Raw genomic sequence first — 19,363 nt, 5'->3', positions numbered from 1 at the left:
TGGTAAGCACTTTACCTAAATGATACTCACCCTCTCAGTGGGAACACATTGGTCCTTCCAGAGCACTCACATCATTGCACTTTGTGTGTTCTTCCACGAGCACTCATCACAGGGCAATTTATATTACGACAAAGTGCGTGCTAGATTTGAACTTCGTGATTGTTGGCACCAGATTATAATCATCTCTGTATCTCCCACAGCACCTAGTTCGTGTCACTGTATATAAAAGTCGATGAGTTGAACTGAAGTAAATAATGCAGATAATAACTGCTTTAAGTGTGGAAGAGGGAGATATCACTGTAGGTTGGTTGACTGGGATTGATCATGGAGATTAGCTATTTGACTCATAAATTCAGCCTGTAGAAAATGGAAATTGTCAAGAATTATTACGATAGTATAAATAAAAATATTGAAAGACTTTGTCTGTTTTCCCTTTTCCCATCAGAAACTAAACTTTGCCTTGCTTCCCATTTCCCTATCATTGCTTGTTCCTCTTCGTCCACTGCTGCTCTCTGCAAGGCAGTCAGAATCAGAGCACCAACATGGGAGAGCTGAAAGGAATCTGAGCAAGGGTCTCGACCCTGTGGTCTGAGGACTCTGGGGGCTGTCGCCTTCTTGTAAGAGGTCCATGAATTTATATGTTAGTAATTGAAGCATAACAAACACCATGTAGTGAAATTAGGGGAGGAAGGGTAGAGAGAGGCATACAAAATTTTTTGCCGTAACCATAATTGAAACAGTGAAATTCTGTTTTCAACTCTTCTGAGTAAGGTCACTAAATCAGGGCACAAAGTCAACTCTGAAATGGCAATGGACACTAATATAAACCTTGGGGGCATTTTAGTAGGGAGATTTTCAAATCTCTAAATTATAAGTATCAAATCTCTAAATTATAAGTATCAAATCTCATGTTCAGCTGGTGACAGAATTCACGGTTAAACAAAGAAAGATCTGAGAAGGCATTTGGAATTAGAACTTCAAACTTATTTATGGGTAAGGAACAAAGCAAAATTTCTTGTTTCAAATTAGGGAGGAAAAAGGGTTTCCTTGATGTCTGAGACAATATTGAAGCCAGCAGTAAAGTGAATAAATTGCTCATCAATAAAGTGAATAAGATACCATCTCCATAAAACATAACCTTCATCTGAGAAACTGCTTCATAACATATTAAATGGGGGTCTGTTTGGACATTGCTAGGCTGCCATGACACAGCTAGAAGCACTACAAAATAAAATGTGGTATTTCTAAAATAAAAAGGCCAGTAAAAACAACATGCACTCTTCCCCCACCTCCATATCCACCTGAGACTTTATTAATTACATGCATTAGAAAACTATCTGGGAAGGTGGTCCAGTAGAAAGCAGTGGGACTAAAATATTAGTATTACTAAGCAATATTTTAAGAAATGAAACTCATTATTTATCTGCTCTGAGAAACTTCAGAGAACTGTATTTTTTTTAAATTGCCTCTGCACTGTGAAATGTAGAAAAATACTTTTGAGGAATGCTCTTAAATAATGGCCAACTGTGTTAAAATATATGGGTAGATGCTTGCCACTTGGTCTTTAGGATATGAAATGCATATGCTATGTGCTGTTTTTTTGTTTTGTTTTTCAGGGAGGGAATTTTTTTTTTCACATTAAAAAATGCAGTATGAATTAAAACTAGTTACCCCTGAATGACAATCAGCCATGCACAGCAGTAGTTGGCCTGATTGGCAACAGGATGGGAGAGGGCTCCCTTTGGAGCATTAAGTGTGTTTTTTTTGTTTTCTTGTTTTTTTGTTTTTTTGTTTTTTTTTGCGGTACGCGGACCTCTCACTGCTGTGGCCTCTCTTGTTGCGGAGCACAGGCTCCGGATGCGCAGGCTCAGAGGCCATGGCTCACGGACCCAGCCGCTCCGCGGCATGCGGTATCCTCCCAGACCGGGGCACGAATCCGTGTCCCCCGCACCAGCAGGCGGACTCCCAACCACTGCGCCACCAAGGAAGCCCCATTAAGTGTTTTTGAGTATGGTATTTTCTTTTCCAAACGAAGGACTGGCTAGGGAAGGGATCTTCAGGGAAAGACTTAATTAGGAAAAGGCAGCCATACCCTATTATCTAGATGTCTCATGCCGTATGTTCAGCTAACATCATTTATTGAGTACCTGTTATTTTTGAACAACACAGTATCCCCTGGTCTTAACGTTCTGTGACCACCAAAACTGGGATCAAATACTTTCCCACGGTTATGGTATTCCTTGCCTGTCCAGAAGCGGGTAGCTGACATTTTCATGGGTCTAATTTTTACCTGAACTCTCACATCTTTTTTTTTCTATTCATCATAGGAACATTTTTCCTTAATGCCGCTTTGACCTCACTTAAGTAGATGCAGTGCTGTAACTTTGTGATAAAAATGATTAAAAATAATGTAAATTTCAACTAGTTAATAATTTAAATACTAACTTATGGGATAGCTTTGGAGCTTAATCACTATTTATAGTACTATTTTTGTAAAGGAGTAAGTTCTGAACATTGAACAACCAAATAAAAAAACTTTTAGCAAATGCAACCTGCTTTTAAATTGGAATTTCCCTTTATTATTCTCTTGAAAATTGCGCTAACTGTGACTTTTGTTTGACTGGCTCATTCCTTGGTGTTTTGGGCTTCTGACTTCTTTCTTTAAAGATCCTCCTCCAGATATGAAGCATAAAAGCCAAACAATTCCAGTTAGACCATTTTTGTTGATATTGGCAGTTAATATTGGTTTCTTACTTTGTGCAGTATAATTTAGCATAGGGACACCTCTCATTTTGATGAAACTTCCCCCCTCGGTATATTTGATTAGTAAAAAAATATATAATAGGGCTTCCCTGGTGGTGCAGTGGTTGAGAGTCTGCCAGCCGATGCAGGGGACATGGGTTCGTGCCCCGGTCCGGGAGGATACCACATGCCGCAGAGCGGCTGGGCCCGTGAGCCATGGCCACTGAGCCTGCGCATCCGGAGCCTGTGCTCCACAACGGGAGAGGCCACAGCAGTGAGAGGCCCACGTACTGCAAAAAAAAAAAAAAAAAAAAAAAAAAAATATATATATATATATATATATATATAAAATAAGTAATAAGAGTAAGCATTCATTGAGAACCTATCCATGTGCCAGACTTGTGTCTTACATATTCTGTCTTCTTTAAGCCTCCCAACAGCCCTATGGCATGGCTTATTGTTTCATTTTTACAGATGAGGGAAATGAGGCTTAGTGATATCAAGCTACTGGTTCCTGATCACATGAACAATTAGTGCTTGAGCTAGAATTTAACTCTGAGGTTTGGGCTTTTAATTACTGGAATCAACGAAAACTACATAATCAGAGGAATAAACTTCATGAAGGCATAGAGATACATTCCAAAATGTCTTCATTCATTCATTCATTCATTCAACAGATGTAGCTTTGAATTCTGTGTAGCTCACTATGCTAAGTGTTGCAGGTATCCTGGAAAGTCAGCCATTTTCTATGTGATTTATACTCTGTGGTGCTTACAAACTAGTGGGATAAACAGATTAATCAAATAATCACAATAATATGTATTTAAAGCTTGAGATAAATATTTAAAGGACAAACAACGTAGTTTTATGAGCGCTTATAAGAAAAGATTCTGACTTAGGTGGGTGTTTAGAATCTTGCAGAAGTGAAGCTTGATCTGAGGTCTGAGGGGTGAGTAAAAATTAACTAGTTAAGAGTTTTACAGGTGGGAAGCTTTCTTGGCAGAGGAAATAGCATGTGCAAAGGCTCTGGGGCAGGAGGAACACATTAAAAAATTGGAGGGATGATACCGTAGCTGGGTGCAGCCAGGGAGGGGGGAGTGGCTTGAGAGAGGCCTCTTCACGTCTGTTCTTAAAGGGTTTGGGTTTTAACCTAGCAGCAGGAAGTTAATAAAGGATTTTAAGCAGAGAAGTAATAGCATCAAGACTTGAAATTTGTAAAGGTTACTCTGGTGGCAATGTGCAGGACAAACTGGAGGAGAGGGTATGTCCGTTTAAAATAACATCCAGTGAATCAGAGCAAATTATGGCATAGGGGTCAAATTATGGGTCAGACAGCCTTTGTTTAAGGCTTAGCTCAGCCTTAGTCCCGAGGCTGTGTGCTAGTTATGCACCTTCTTTTGGCTCAGCTCCACTTACGTAAAACAGGGACAATCGTACAGACCCCAGAAGAAAATTGTTTTGAGGATTAAATGAAAAAGTAGTAGTGGTAATCAACCACCCCCATTTATAAGATGAGGACATTGAGGCCTAGAAAGGTAAAATGAGGTTTTTCGTCATTATTATTTATCTGGATGTTGTGGAATAAGAGTGAAGGGAGTGGGCTTCCCTGGTGGCGCAGTGGTTGAGAGTCCACCTGCCGATGCAGGGGACACGGGTTCGTGCCCTGGTCCGGGAAGATCCCACATGCCACGGAGTGGCTGGGCCCGTGAGCCATGGCCACTGAGCCTGTGCGTCCGGAGCCTGTGCTCCGCAATGGGAGAGGCCACAACAGTGAGAGGTCCGCGTACCGCAAAAAAAAAAGAGTGAAGGGAGTAGGAGGTAAAGGCAAGGTAAAGGTCTGAAGGGAGAGAACAAAGCAAAACAAACAAATGACCCCCAAAACTTGATGTAAGGTCCTGGAAAGGCCAGATCTTGGGATAACCTGGTTGAAATGATACAGGGTCCTGCTCACCCCATCCCTCCTCCAGGAGAGCAGAGATCTGGGGATATAGCCACGCTTTACTTTTCAGTTTTCTTCCTTCATCTCCTAAGGGGCTAGATTAGACCAGCTATCCTTCAGCCTGGTAGGCATGTAGGATTACCAGAGGTCCTTCTGCCCCGAACAAATCATCAAGTAAAAGTCTCCCCATTTGTTGTGTGATAACAGCAACTGCGTTAGTAATGAGAAAAGAACCTGAATTATACAACTAAAGATTAAAAAATTAAAAACACTTACTTATAATACTATTTTTTAGCATAGGGGAATTTCACATCAGCTTACCTTGAGGGAAGCTGGGCACTTGGTATCTAGCACACACAAATGGAAATGGGGATGGGGGTGGAGGGTAGGGGAGAGTGCATACAGAGGGCGGGGATGGGGGCTAAGATGATACACTTTTGACTCATTAATTTTCTCCAGGATTTCCTGTGGTTACCTTTAAAAGGTGGGGACAAAGAGAAGTTGGCCTTGAACTATTTTTGTTATGTATGCACATTCAGTAGTTCATCTTCTTGTGATTTGTGAATATATATTTAACACAACAGACTTACTATAATTAATTATTCTACTTTAAAATATTTACTGAGCATCTACTATGAGCTCGCCACTGTGGTAGGTGATGGGGTGATAAGCAAAAGAGACATCCATGGAGATTTCACTCTCATGTTATTTTGTTTTCAGAAATGTTATTACTTAAGGCATCACTTAAGAAATGCTTACTAAATGAAAAATGCACCATTTTAAAATAGAAAGTTAGGGTAAGAATGGTTATTTTTGGCTTGGCCTTGACCATTTCTATCAAGGCTCTGTTCTCCAGATTAAAGAAAAATCCTTAAATATTTAAGAACAGGATACTATATAAAGCAATATGATAATGAATATGCCTTTCTATATCTCAAACCAGAAACAATTGAGATTGAAGCATTTTTGACCTTTATAGTGGCCTCTGCTGAGATTTCATGTGAGCAGCAGTTGAATATAATGTTGCCTTTACTGAAACCATTCCCGTTGTCTGTTTCAGGACCGGCTTGATGCTCTAACAGAAGTAGATGACTCAGGACAGTTAACTATCAAATGCTCTCAGAATTACTTGTCTCTGGATTGTGGCATTACTGCTTTCGAACTGTCTGACTACAGTCCAAGTGAGGATTTGCTCAGTGGCCTGGGTGATATGACCTCTAGCCAGGTCAAAACCAAACCCTTTGACTCTTGGAGCTACAGTGAAATGGAAAAGGAATTCCCTGAGCTTATCCGAAGCGTTGGGTTACTTACGGTGGCTCCTGACGCGGTCCCTTCCAACTGCAGCGAAGCAGTTAGTGAGGAGGCGTCTCAGGTGTCTCTTTCAGCAGAGGACAGAGGTGGGTGTGAGGAAGACAGTGCGGCCACAGCGGAGGAGCAGCCAGGCTTAACGCAGGGGCTGTCATCTTCAGGGGAAGCTCTGACAAATGCTGGACAACCCTCTTTGGAGACTGTGAAGCAAGAATCTGATTCCTCTTCCCAACTCGGGGCAAAGAATCAACAGCCTCTTCCTTGTGAAAATGCAACCCCCAAGCGATCCATCAGAGATTGCTTTAATTATAACGAGGACTCTCCCACACAGCCCACGTTGCCAAAAAGAGGGCTTTTCCTTAAAGAGGAGACTTTTAAGAATAATCTGAAAGGCGCTGGTGGCATGAAGCAGGTGGTTGATCTCAAGCCTGAGATGAGCAGGAGCGCGCCTTCCTTGGCGGACCCTCTTGACAGAGCTAAACTTTGCCTGGTGTTACAGTCGTCTCACCCCAACAGACCTTCTGCTGCCAGCTACTCACATGAGTGTTTGCACCAGGTGGGGGATGGGAATCTTGAAAACACAGTCACAAGTCACATTAAGGAGATCTCCTCCAGCCTGGGGAGGCTGAGTGACGGCCATAAAGAGAAACTTCGACTTAAAAAGCCTCACAAGACCGTAGAAGAGGTGCCTTCATGCCAGACACCTAAACAGGACCCCAGTTCAGGCAAGCAAGCCCAAAGCACTAGGAGCTCAGTAGTGCCGAATGGAATTCCTTCTAGCACTTCCAAGGCCATAGAGGGGCCAGAAACAGATTCTGCTTCCACATCCTCACTTGAGCCGTATAACCAGAGTAGTTGGAATGCCCAATTGCCGGTGCAGTCGGAAACATCCAGTTCACCCCCTTTTAGTCCGAGCAGTGAGTCCTCTGCTGGCTCAGACAACGTCACGTCTGTGGTACCCCTTCTTTCAGAACACAAAAGCAAAAAAAGCTACACCTCCTCCCCAAGTCACGTCACCAGGAACGGTCAGGTTGTGGAGGCCTGGTATGGCTCTGATGAGTACCTAGCACTGCCCTCTCACCTTAAGCAGACAGAAGTATTAGCTTTGAAGTTGGAAAACCTAACAAAGCTTCTGCCTCAGAAACCCAGGGGAGAAACCATTCAGAATATTGATGACTGGGAACTGTCTGAAATGAATTCAGATTCTGAGATCTATCCAACATACCATGTCAAGAAGAAGCATACAAGGCTAGGCAGGGTGTCTCCAAGCTCATCCAGTGATATAGCCTCTTCGCTCGGGGAGAGCATTGAATCTGGCCCCCTTAGTGACCTTCCTTCCGACGAGGAGTTGTGCGTGCCTCTCTCTGGCATGAAAAAATACATTGATGAGAAGTCAGAGAGAGCTTCATCCTCTGAGAAAAATGAGAGCCATTCCACTACAAAGTCTGCTTTAATTCAGAAACTGATGCAAGATATTCAACACCAAGACAACTATGAAGCCATATGGGAAAAAATAGAGGTAAGGGTGGTCTTCTTAATCGGAATGATTTCTTACCTGATTTTTGGAAGTATTGCTGGGAAAAGGTGAACTCTTCCCCACCCCATGATAAAATGTGTTGCTATTTTTGATAAACATAACCGATTCCCTAAAGAAAGAAAGAAAGAAAAAACACACGATGATCACTGAGTTGTAACAGTGGCATCACTAGGAACTGCCCTTGTCTGTGCATTAGTTTGATGTGTCCCTGCTGGTATACATCTCTCTGTTGATATTGCTCAAACCTAACATGGCTCCTGATGAGTGGTGGACCCCCTTGAACGGAATACAAGATAAGGTAGAACAGTAGCTGTGCACACGCCAGTACCTCAGGAACACATGAAGGGAAAGTTCCAGTTACCCTCAGTGCTTTTTTGATTTGTTGGTTCTAACCCCAGAATAGCTCTCACATCTCCAATATTAACTTCTTGTAGAAAAAGACCAGGTATTTCTAATTTATCAGGAATTTTTTTCTTCAGTCTTCCTCCTCTGGCTAATAACCATGCTACCTATACTCTGTACCATCTGTGGGCTCTGAGATTGGGGAGTTGATATTTTGGGTAAATCTGTACTTTTAGAACAAATTGTTATGTGATGGAATCTTGAAGGACAGACGTCAAAATTCTCAGAATTCAGCTCCTTAATGTAAGCTGTGATTTAAGATACTGGATAAAAGTATAGTACATATGGGTACATAAAACAAAGAGGGTAAAGCTAACAGCAATATATAATAATCGTAACATATATTAAGAATTGTTTACTAAGTATTTATGTGTCCAACCCTCACAACAGCCCTAATATTAACCCCATTTTACGTAGAGGAGACTGAGGCTGAGAGAGACCAGGTAGTCTGCTCTAGAACCCATACTATTAACTAAATGCTCCCTTGCCTCTCCATTAGGAAGTGACTAGTATGTACTACATGTAAATACTGTAATATTGTAGAGAAGAAATAATATCAGTAGAGCTAGGATTTACCTGGGAAGTTCTTGTGAAATAATAAACCTTCACCGGGGCTTTGAAGGATGTGCCAGGATTTAGAGAGAAGGAAGTGGGCATTTCAGGTAGAAGGAGCAAAAACCAAAATGCAGAGGTGGGTATTGGGAATGAGCATGGTATTGGGATCCACAGCTGTCTTGACTGGAAGGTCAGTGAGCAGAGAGCAATAAAAGTTTCCATACATTTAATAGACCTGGTAGCTGCAAGGCCCTGATGGCCAGACCAAGGCAATTAGGATTTGCTTACCAGGCATCCATGGTAACGTCTCTGAAAGGGACTGAGAATAGTTATACAACTAACAATAACTCATGCTCCTTGGGCTCTTATTTTGTGCTGGTTCTGTGCTAAGGGCTTTACATGCCTTATTCTACTTAGGTCCTGGGAGGTAAGAACTTTTCAGATGAAGATGCTAAGGCAGACTGTGGTTAGGAAACTCGCTCAAGGCCTCACAGCTAGTGAGTGCAGAGTCAGAATTTGAACCCAGAGCCAGCACACTTAAAGCAGTGTGTGCCATGGCCTCCAATAGCCTTTCTGGAAGGCCTAATTGGCAATAACAGGAAAGATGGTCATGGCAGCCATGGCGGTGACCAGTGCAGAGATGCCTGTGGCAGCCAGTGTTAGGGGCTGCTGTGATGGGGGATGGGCGAATGGGGGGCGCTGTTGGTAAAGTGAACGGGATCCAGGAAACTGGTTCCAGCCCTTGCGCAGTCATTAAAGACAGGAGCGGCCCACAGCTAATGCTGCTCCATTCTGGGCCTCGTTTCTTTTTTGTAAATAGAGATGTTTTAAGCAGATGATGGCTATTATACCAACTTCCAGTGGAAGCATCCTTTTATTCCATAATTCTACAAAGATGAAGCTAAGTTATCAGTCTCTAGGGACTGGTGTAGTTTTAATAGAAGGAAACATTTGGATGGGTAGCCGCTTGAGGTGGAGGTGAGGCAGGTAATTTTTAAAAATACATGCACTGGGGCTTCCCTGGTGGCGCAGTGGTTGAGAGTCCGCCTGCCGATGCAGGGGACACGGGTTCATGTCCCGGTCCGGGAGGATCCCACACGCCGCGGAGCGGCTGGGCCCGTGAGCCATGCTGCTGAGCCTGCGCGTCCGGAGCCTGTGGTCCACAGCGGGAGAGGCCACAACAGTGAGAGGCCCGCGTACCGCAAAAAAAAAAAAAAAAAAAAAAAAAAAAAAAAATACATGCACTGATATTGAGTATACGATGAAATTTTTAAGAGGAAATGTAGGCCATTGGAAATACTGTCTTGGAGTTGGGATATGAAGTGAAACCTGAAAGGGGATTAAGCCCCTTCCTCAGCCCAACTTCCTTTCAATGCTTCAGGCAGGGGTGACTCCAAATCCCCATGTCAGTTGACCTTGGGTATCACATTCTAGCTTTGACCTCCTCCATATAGTGACCCAGAAAACGTATTCAACCAGGAAAATATAATAAGAGAGGGTATTATTTAACATCTTCCTTGTATCAGGCAAATACTCGGCACTTTATCTGAAGTAGTGCTCTCATAAGATTCTTAAAGCAACAGCCCTACAAGGTAGGTTTTATTATCTTACATTGGCCACTTCTCTTCCTCTCCAGTACTCCCACTCTGGTCCTAGCCACCATCACCTCCTGCCTGGATTACTGAGGTAGCCTCCTAACTGGTTTCCCTGCTTCCATTCTGCTCCCCTTATAGTCTATTCCCAACAAAGCAGCCAGAGTGATCCTTTTAAAACATAAATCAGGGACTTCCCTGGTGGTCCAGTGGTTAAGAATCCACCTTCCAACGCAGGGAATGCAGGTTCGATCTCTGTTCGGCTGGGGGGGCGACTAAGACCCCACATGCTGCGGGACAGCTAAGCCCGCGCGCCACAACTACTGAGTCTGCGTGCTTCGATTAGAGAGCCCGCGTGCCGCAAACTACAGAGCCCACACATTCTGGAGCCCGTGCGTCACAACTAAGACCCAACACAGCCAGAAAAACCAAAAACATAAATCAGATCATGTCACCCCTCTGCTCAAAACTCTGCAACAGCTCCCATGGCATTCAGAGATCCTACATGGACTGGTCCCCTGATTTCCTCTCTGACTCATTTCCAACTGCTCTTCCCCATGCTCACTTCACTCCATTCCCACTGGACCCTTTGCCGTTCCTGGAACAAGCTGGGTACACCCCTGCCTTTCAGACCTTTGTCAGCTCCCTCTGGCTGCACATTCTCTGTCAGATGCATTTTTTTTCTAATACCTCCACCTCCTGAGACTTGGTCAAATAATAATTTCTTAGGGAAGGTTACCCTGACCACCTTTTAAAAAGTGTGACCTGACTTCTTTTTCTTTTCTTCTACAGCTCTCACCATATTCTGTAATTTTATATCATTCTCTTATTTAGCATGTGTATTATTATTAATTTTTGTCTCCCCCTGCTAGACTGGGAGATCTGTGAAGGCAGACATTTTTATCTGTGTAGCTTGCTAGTGAATCTCATGTACCTAGAACATTGCCTGCTACATAGTAGGTGCTCAATAAAGGTTGTTGGATGAAAGGATGAATGAGTCCCCATTTTAGAGTGGAGGAGAGGAGTTCAGAGAGATGAAATCACCTCTCCTAAGCTGCACAGCTAGTAAGTCGTAGAGCCATGCTTCAAGCCCTATCTGCTTTGCTCTTCCCACTAGATAAAGTCTTGGGAATAGAAGAATTCCCTGAGAGACTGAGGATAGATGGAGAACAGAAGAGGAGGACAACTGACTTTAAAGTTTTAGCCCAGTTACGAGGCAGGAGTAAGGAAGAGGCCTAGTTGTGGGGACCAGGAAGGAACAGGATTCTCGGGTATTAAGTAAATGAAGGGAGAAGAGATGTGTAGTATGATGAACACTAGCTTCATTCTTTGCAAAATGGAGATCAAGAAGAATAAGGATAAAGAAAAAAAAATAACCTTCAACCTTTAGATTTGTTTTAAAGAGTCAATGAGGACCTTAGAACTCGTCCTGAAAGACATGACTCCATTAGGTTGGACTCATTGGTACCAAGTTAATGGATGCATGACGTAGCTGATTCCTTTTCTCCCCAGAGATATAAATGTCTTCAAATGCTAGATTATGGTGTCCCAGCTATAGTTCAATGACTCAGCTGTTTGTTAGCATTTTATCTCAGAGACATCTATAACCCAATTTAAAAACCCAATCTTTGGTGCCAGCTAAGAATGTCCTTGCACATAAATTATTTCAGATTCAGTGCAGCAAATATTTGTCTGAGTGCTTGATCTTTGTAACTAGGCTATGTAAAATTGCAGTCTAGTCTGTGGTAGCAGCACAAAGACAGTCACCCTTGCTGCTGCCTAGAGGTAGAGCTGGGATGTGGTCAGTAATACCAGGTTAATGGGAATATAGAAGAGGTTTGGTCCTGGGATTAACTTGGCACTGATTTCTGCATTTCTTTTTCCAAGAGGTAAAATGGTCCAGATAGGATCCATCCTATCTTTCACCCTCATTTCGACCATATGTTGACACATCAATGATACCACACTGATGATGGCAGTCATTAAAGAAATATCCTGTTGTCCTGTGTTCTCTTTTCCTTCTTCTTCCATTGTGGTAAAAAAACGTAACATAAAATTTGCCTTCCTAACCATTTTTAAGTGTACAGTTCAGTAGTAAGTGTATTCATATTGTTGTGAAACAGATCTCCAAAACTTTTTCATCTTGCAAATCTGAAACTCCATACCAATTAAACACCTGCCCTTTCCCCCTCTGCTCCAGCCCCCCGTGGGCACAATTCTACTTTTTGTTTCTATGAATTTGACTACTTTACATGCCTCACATTATTGGAATCATATAGTATTTGTCTTTTTGTGACTGGTTTGTTTCACTTAGGATAATGTCCTCAAGATTCATCCATGTTGCAACATATGACAGGATTTCCTTCCTTTTTAACGGTGAATAAGTCCACTGTATGTATATACCACATTTTGTTTACCCATTCATCTGTGGAGGGATATTGGACTTGCTTCCATTTCTTGGCTATGGTGAATAATGCTGTTATGAACGTAGGTGTGCAAATACCTCTTCAAGACCCTGCTTTCAATTCTGTGGGTATATACCCGGAAATTGGATAGGATTGCTGCTGGACCATATGGTAGTTGTACTTTTAATTTTTTGGGAAATCACCATACCCTTTTCCGTCATGGTTGCTCCATTTTACAATCCCAACAACAGTGCACAAGAGTTTCAGTTTCTCCATATCCTCATCAACAATTGTTATTTTCTGGGGTTTTGGGTTTTTTTTTTTAAGATAGTAACCATCCTAATGGGTGTGAGGTAATATCTCATTATGATATTTTTTAACATCTTTATTGGAGTATAATTGATTTACAATGGTGTGTTAGTTTCTGCTGTATAACAAAGTGAATCAGCTATACATATACATATATCCCCATATCTCTTCCCTCTTGTGTCTCCCTCCCACCCTCCCTATCCCACCCCTCTAGGGGGTCACAGAGCACGGAGCTGATCTCCCTGTGCTATGCAGCTGCTTCCCACTAGCTATCTATTTTACATTTGGATTTGGTAGTGTACATATGTCAATGCCACACTCTCACTTCGTCCCAGCTTACCCTTTCTCCTCCCCGTGTCCTCAAGTCCATTCTCTACGTCTGCGTCTTTATTCCTGTCCTGCTCCTAGGTTCTTCAGAACCACTTTCTTTTTTAGATTCCATATATATGGTATTTGTTTTTCTCTTTCTGACTTACTTCACTCTGTATGACAGTCTCTAGGTCCATTCACCTCACTACAAATAACTCAATTTCGTTTCTTTTTATGGCTGAGTAATATTCCATTGTATATATGTGCCACATCTTCTTATCCATTCATCTGTCGATGGACACAGGTTGCTTCCACGTCCTGGCTGTTGTCAGTAGAGCTGCAGTGAACATTGTGGCACATCACTCTTTTGAATTATCTCATTATGATTTTGATTTGCGTTTCTCTGATGATTAGTGATGTTGAACATCTTTACATATGCTTGTTGGCCATTTGTATATCCTCTTTGGAAGAATGTCTATTCAAGTATGTTGTCCACTTTTTAAATTGGGTTATTTGATTTTTTTGTTGTTGAGTTGTAGGAGTTCTTTATATTCTGGATCTTAACCTTTTATTATATATTTGATTTGCAAACATTTTCTCCCATTCCTTTTCACTCTGTTGATTGGGCCCTTTGATGCACAAAATTTTTAAAGGATGATGTGGCCCCATTTGTCTCTTTTTGCTTTTGTTGGCTGTGCTTTTGGTGTCATATCCAAGAAAACATTGCCAAGACCCATGTCATGAGGCTTTTATTTTATGTTTTCTTTTAGGAGTTTTACAGTTTACGTCTTAGGTTTAAGTCTTTGAGTTATTTTGTATTTTATCTCAGTGTGATTACCTCTCGTGCTTTAAAGATCTCACCCCTAGCTTTTTTGTGTGGTAGGACACAACTTCAAGAGACAAGATTCGTCTTTAGAAAAACACTTGGGAGTCACTCTTTTTAAAAAGTCCTGTCTGCCATTCTTTACTTGATTTGAAACACAGCTGTATTTTTCTTTATTTGTCCCCAGAGTAACTTATAATCAAGGTCTGCTGTAAATTTAATTCTCACCTGCCTTTGATGTTTCTTTTAGACCAACCACATAGCAGTTTTCCTAGAGTTGGTGGAGTGGTAGTCTGCACTTTGGTGTTTATAATGGTCTCTTAAGAGCATCCTATCAGGTAGGAAGCATTTTAAGGTTATTGGATTCCACTGTTCTTCACTGGCATTTCGTTTTGTATGTGCCTTTCCCTTATGCTAACCTTTTCCCTCACAGTTGCTAGTCTTCCTCCTATATCTGAATTCTCTCTCTTCCTTATATCTTCTCTCCTATTCTTTTTCTTTACTATTTTTCTGGAATATATAGTTTTCACTCTCTGGCACCTATTTTCCCTTTTAATTTCCTTCCCCAAGAGTATCTTCTACTTTCTTCCTCTGATGTTGTCATAGAGATTCTCAGATTCTGAATATGAGAGGAGACTGTGAGTTGGCTCTTCATCACCATTTGAGCTTGAACCCTTGATCTTCTCAGTACATTTCTTAGTCTTAGAAATATGTATCCAGAGGGTTGAGGAACTGTTTAGATGCAAGAATAAACAATTCAGTTTAAATATCAAGGAAGAAGCTACATTTTTAAAGAGTTGGGAAGGCTCAGCTTTGTAATTAAAATTGGAAGATTCAGGAGTCCTAAAAGATCACAAATTGAACATGATAGTACAGATTATTATTCAACAAGCGGTGTTAGTAGCAGAATGCTGTAGGAACTCTGAACATTCTTCTTTATGCTACGCACAATCTAAAATTTTGTTTTAAATTCTGGACTTAGAATTTGAAAGAGATAGGACAACATAATTCTAGGCTCTGTTTATTAAATAAGATAATATTTGATAAGTCTCAAGTGGAAAGTTACACAATGGGAGAGCAGAGAAAGGAAGATAACAAGTGTACCTAGACCAAGCATCACGGAAGGTGGACTACTTGAGCTGGACCTTGAATAATGAGTAGAATTTAGGAGAGATGAGAAGGCAGAATGTTAGTGACAGAAGCTTTGGTATAAGCTAAGATTGAGGGCAAGAATATTTAAGGTATATTTGGGAAATAGTAAAGGGTGTAGGCTAAACTGCTATAAACAAAGAGATCCCCAGATACATAACAAGAGGTAGGCAGACGATCCAGGGAAGATAGAGGCCATCTAGGGATTCAGGTGCTTTCTCCCTGTTGCTCTTGCACTATGGTGCACAAATGCTGTATCTGTGTTCCATCTCACCAGAAGGGGAACATGGAGAGCACCCAGCTTTCTTCTCACAGACAGGACTTGGAAGTTGTACACATTTCTTCCGTTCACATCCCATTGGTCCAGACTTTGTCATGTGGCATCACCTAACTGCAAAGGAGTTTGGGAAATTAGCCTCTAGGCTATGAACTTTAGGAGGGAGATGTTCTCTTAAACCAATTGCTGTTTAGAATAGAGTTAGTTGAAGGGAAGGGGAATATAAAGTTAGAAAGAAAGGACCAAAATATGAACTTTGAATTCCAAGTGTTTACATAGCACAGACACAAAATAAATACCTGTCTAATGAATGCATGAATCAATGAATAAGTGAGTGAGTGAATGTATCATTCAGATTGAACTTTTTCCTTTAGACCAGGAGTTACAAACTAAAATGACTCTAAGAGGGGCAGACAGATAATATAAATGAGTCATACAGCCGGGTGGAAGTGGGGAGTGAAAGAGACTGAGTAACGGAGGGTAAGTGCCATGTCTAGAGGGCAGCAAACTGCTCAGTTCCAAGTGATTGTTGCACGGGAGTGTGGGCCCTGTGTGGCAAGATCTTGCAATTTTTAAAAAGAAGTAGCAAATCTGGGTTTTATGTGACATCTCCCAATTTGTTAATTTTGGGTCTGAACAATTTAAAAACGGGCCAAATAAAACACATCCATAGGATAGGTTTAGCCTTCAAGTCACTAATTTGCAATCTTTCTGAAGAGGAGACATTACTTAAAATTTTTGGCTCAGATGGTTGGTAGTTTAAGGTTAGTCTGGCCATGGTGTGCTGGGTACAGCTCTAGCGAAGTGGTTCGTGATTGTGGCTGCACGTTATAATCACCGGGGTGCTTTGAAAAAAAATTCCAATTTCAGCCTCCACCCAGAGCTATTAAATCAGACTCTTGAGGAATAGGTACTTTTTAAAGCTCCTTCATGCATTTCTGACGTACAGTCAAGGTTGGTAGCTAATGCTCTAAGGCTAATTTTGAAGGTTATTGCTAAAAGGGTCTGAACTGTGGTTTTGGAAGCCAACTAAGGAAAATAAAGAAACAGAGGTGGGAGATGTTATAAAAGAGAAATCAGTACAATTTTGTGGCTTTTAAAAAATGAGATAGTGGAGGAAGGGGGTCAAAAGAGTTGGGATTTCAAGCTGAGGTTTGGGGCAGGGAGATGTAAGGACTTTAATAAATGGTTCCAAGGGACATAAGAAATTAAGATACACAGTTGATGAACGGAGCAAAGGTAAATGTTATCTTATATGCAAATGCTGTGGCCGAATCCAAGTTGAGAATTCTCAATTAATAACATTAAAATATAAAGCTGCACAGTTCTTTTTAAGGGTAATATTATATATATTTGTGTATAATTTATTTGTTGCAATGCCAGGAAAAAAACTGAATTAACATTACTAATGGATTTGTTGGGAGTATGTCAAGGTCATTGCTCAAGGTTGCTGGAGAAGAACCATAGGGATCCAAAGCAAATACCTTCCTGGTTAACCCAGTAGGAATGTTTCAATCCTGCGTCAGTTTGGTTTCTGCAGAGCCTTAGCTGGGTCTCGAGCCTTTATCAATGATGATTTAGCACCACCGTGAGGCTGCATCCAGTCAGTGCGTCTCGTTTTTAACTTAAATGTATACGGAAGGTGCAGTTTTTTGTTTGCAGTTTTAAACATTAAGATGAAAATAGTTCTTTGTTATTTTCTTGGTGTGAAAAAGCTATGATTAAATTACATTTTATTGTGTCAAGATGATGAAAGTTCCTAACTGCATTTGACAGCAAATATTTCTATGATGATGAAAATCAAAAGAAGAATAAACTCAGTGTTGTATTTTTAAATTCAACTAAAATTATTATTAGGATATTAGTGAATTCTTGTTTATCCTTAAGACTAAAGTAATGACTCTGTATTAGCAGTAGGATGTTTTATAAAGGTAGCAATTAAAAAAACAAACAAAACCTTGACATATATTGCCTACTTATAACATGTCAGGCAAGATGCTAAGAGTTTTATTCATTTAACACATTTAATTCTCAAGAAAAAAAGTCCTTCTTTGATGAAGACACTTTTATTATATCCTCATTTTACCAATGAGGACACAGATATTATACATAGAGAAGTTAGTAATTTACTTAAGGGTACAAGACTTAAAAGCAGGAACTTTGGGCTCAATTCACAGCCCCCTACTGTTTAATTATGAAAACTTGAATAAATTGCTGAAAGTTTACTGTTTAAATCTCCTAGTCTTTAAAATGGGATATTAATTATGTTTGTTACGCCATTGCACAGATTATTGTATGAAATTACAAAGAGCAACAGTTCATTGTCAACTCTAAAGGCTACATAAATACTAGTCTTACCACTATTGTGACTTTTCCTATGAATTCAGGGAATAACATCAACAATAATAGAAAGAACTAGAATAAGAATCTTAATTCTGCCCCTTTGTAGCATTGTGACCTTGGAAACTTAACTCCCAAGCCTCAGTTTCAAAAAATAAACATTAGTAAAGAAATTGAATTGGCTGACCTCTTAAGATACCTCTCAGTTCTGAAATTTTATAAGAGACTAAGAGGCACAACTAAGAGTTGCAGCCAGTTCTCTGCAAAATATTCACTGGAACATATCACTTCAACATGGAATTTCTTTCTGTTCCATGGAATTCTGGGTGAATCTCCCTTAGAAGACCGTAGTGGTAAGTGAGTGTGAGGCTATGGCATTCGTGAGCCTGGAGGTATGCAACTGTTCATGCTGCATTCCCAGCACTGTAATGTGAGAAGAACCAGACATCCTAGAGGAATTTGGGGCCTGGCTAGTGTTTGCTAGATGCCAAGAGATCAGGGACAATGGTGAAGAGCACACAAGTGAGTAACCCAGTAAGAATTAGATATGGATTAGCCCGAATTTATAGCAAGTAAGGTCAGCTAAATGGAGCAGATTGGAAACATTCATCTTGGCAGATTTGCCGTTGTGATGTCTTAAAATTAACTGTCAGCACTGCTGTTTGTGCTCTGTTCTGACAGTATGGGGGCAGATCGTTCCAAGAGTGTGGGTTCTGTGTCCGGCTCACTCATGATGTCAGATCAGGTCTGAGCCTCTTGATCTCATTCTGTAAAGATGATTGGCCTGAGAGTTGCATGGTGAATAAGCAACTTTACCCAGGAAAGGTGCTGCCTGTATGCTGAGGCCCAGGTGCTTTCCATCTGTCAGGTAGATGAGGTTCTGTGTATTATCACCTATGTTACCTTGAGCAAGTGACTTGATCTCTCTTGCCCCAGTTTCCTCCCTTGCAAAATAGGGTTAAAAGTGTATCTTCCACATAGAGTTTTGTTTTTTTTTTTTTGGACCATTAAATGTGTAAAGAGCTTAGAATAGTACCTGGCATGTAGTAAGCATTCAATAAATGTTAGCTCTTGTGGTTGTTATTGTTGTTATTATTACTATTATGGGAGGGGAGGGGTGAGGCCTCAGCAGCTCTTTGTATGTAGATGGTTCTGGCCTTTTGGGATCAAATGCTACCACCCTATTTTCTCCTCCTACCTTCAGGCATCTTGGTCATTATGAAGCTTCAACCTCCTACTCACCCCCAACCCACAATGGTTAAGGCCGCCTGTCCTCCTTCCTGGGACCTGTGATAGTCACCCTAGACTCCTGCACCCCTCTTCCCTGTGAGACTCTGGGCCTTCTGCCTTGACAGATGATTCTTATGTTGTGTTAGAGATAATTCTCCTCTAACTGGCCCAATAATTTTAGTTAATGCACTTCTCTGACATCTTAGAAAGTTTATGTAGGGGAATTTATGCTATGAATGTGTGTTCAGATAAACACAAACAACCTTCTAGTTTATAATATTGTCACACAACAACTTATAAATAATATGTACTTATTTATGTATAATTTGTATTTATACATATTTATAATATGTATTTATAATTATGTACTTATAAATAGTAGTTCCCACAGCACTCTAACCAGAGGAATCTCATTACAACGTATTATGGGAAGAAAAAGGAAGGGA

General features: G+C 41.0%; 1 protein-coding gene across 1 annotated transcript in view; it reads left to right on the top strand.

The window, feature by feature from the left end:
* The window catches only part of AKAP6 (A-kinase anchoring protein 6), a 489,206-nt gene that overhangs the window by 212,423 nt on the left and 257,420 nt on the right, over positions 1-19,363 (top strand). The window contains exon 4 of the mRNA XM_060004702.1: positions 5,742-7,508. Coding sequence (XP_059860685.1) covers positions 5,742-7,508 — 1,767 coding nt within the window. The remainder of the gene's footprint in view (positions 1-5,741; positions 7,509-19,363) is intronic.

Source organism: Delphinus delphis, chromosome 2 (assembly GCF_949987515.2).
Source record: "Delphinus delphis chromosome 2, mDelDel1.2, whole genome shotgun sequence".
Lineage (NCBI taxonomy): Eukaryota > Metazoa > Chordata > Mammalia > Artiodactyla > Delphinidae > Delphinus > Delphinus delphis.
This window is presented reverse-complemented; position numbering and strand designations above follow the sequence as displayed.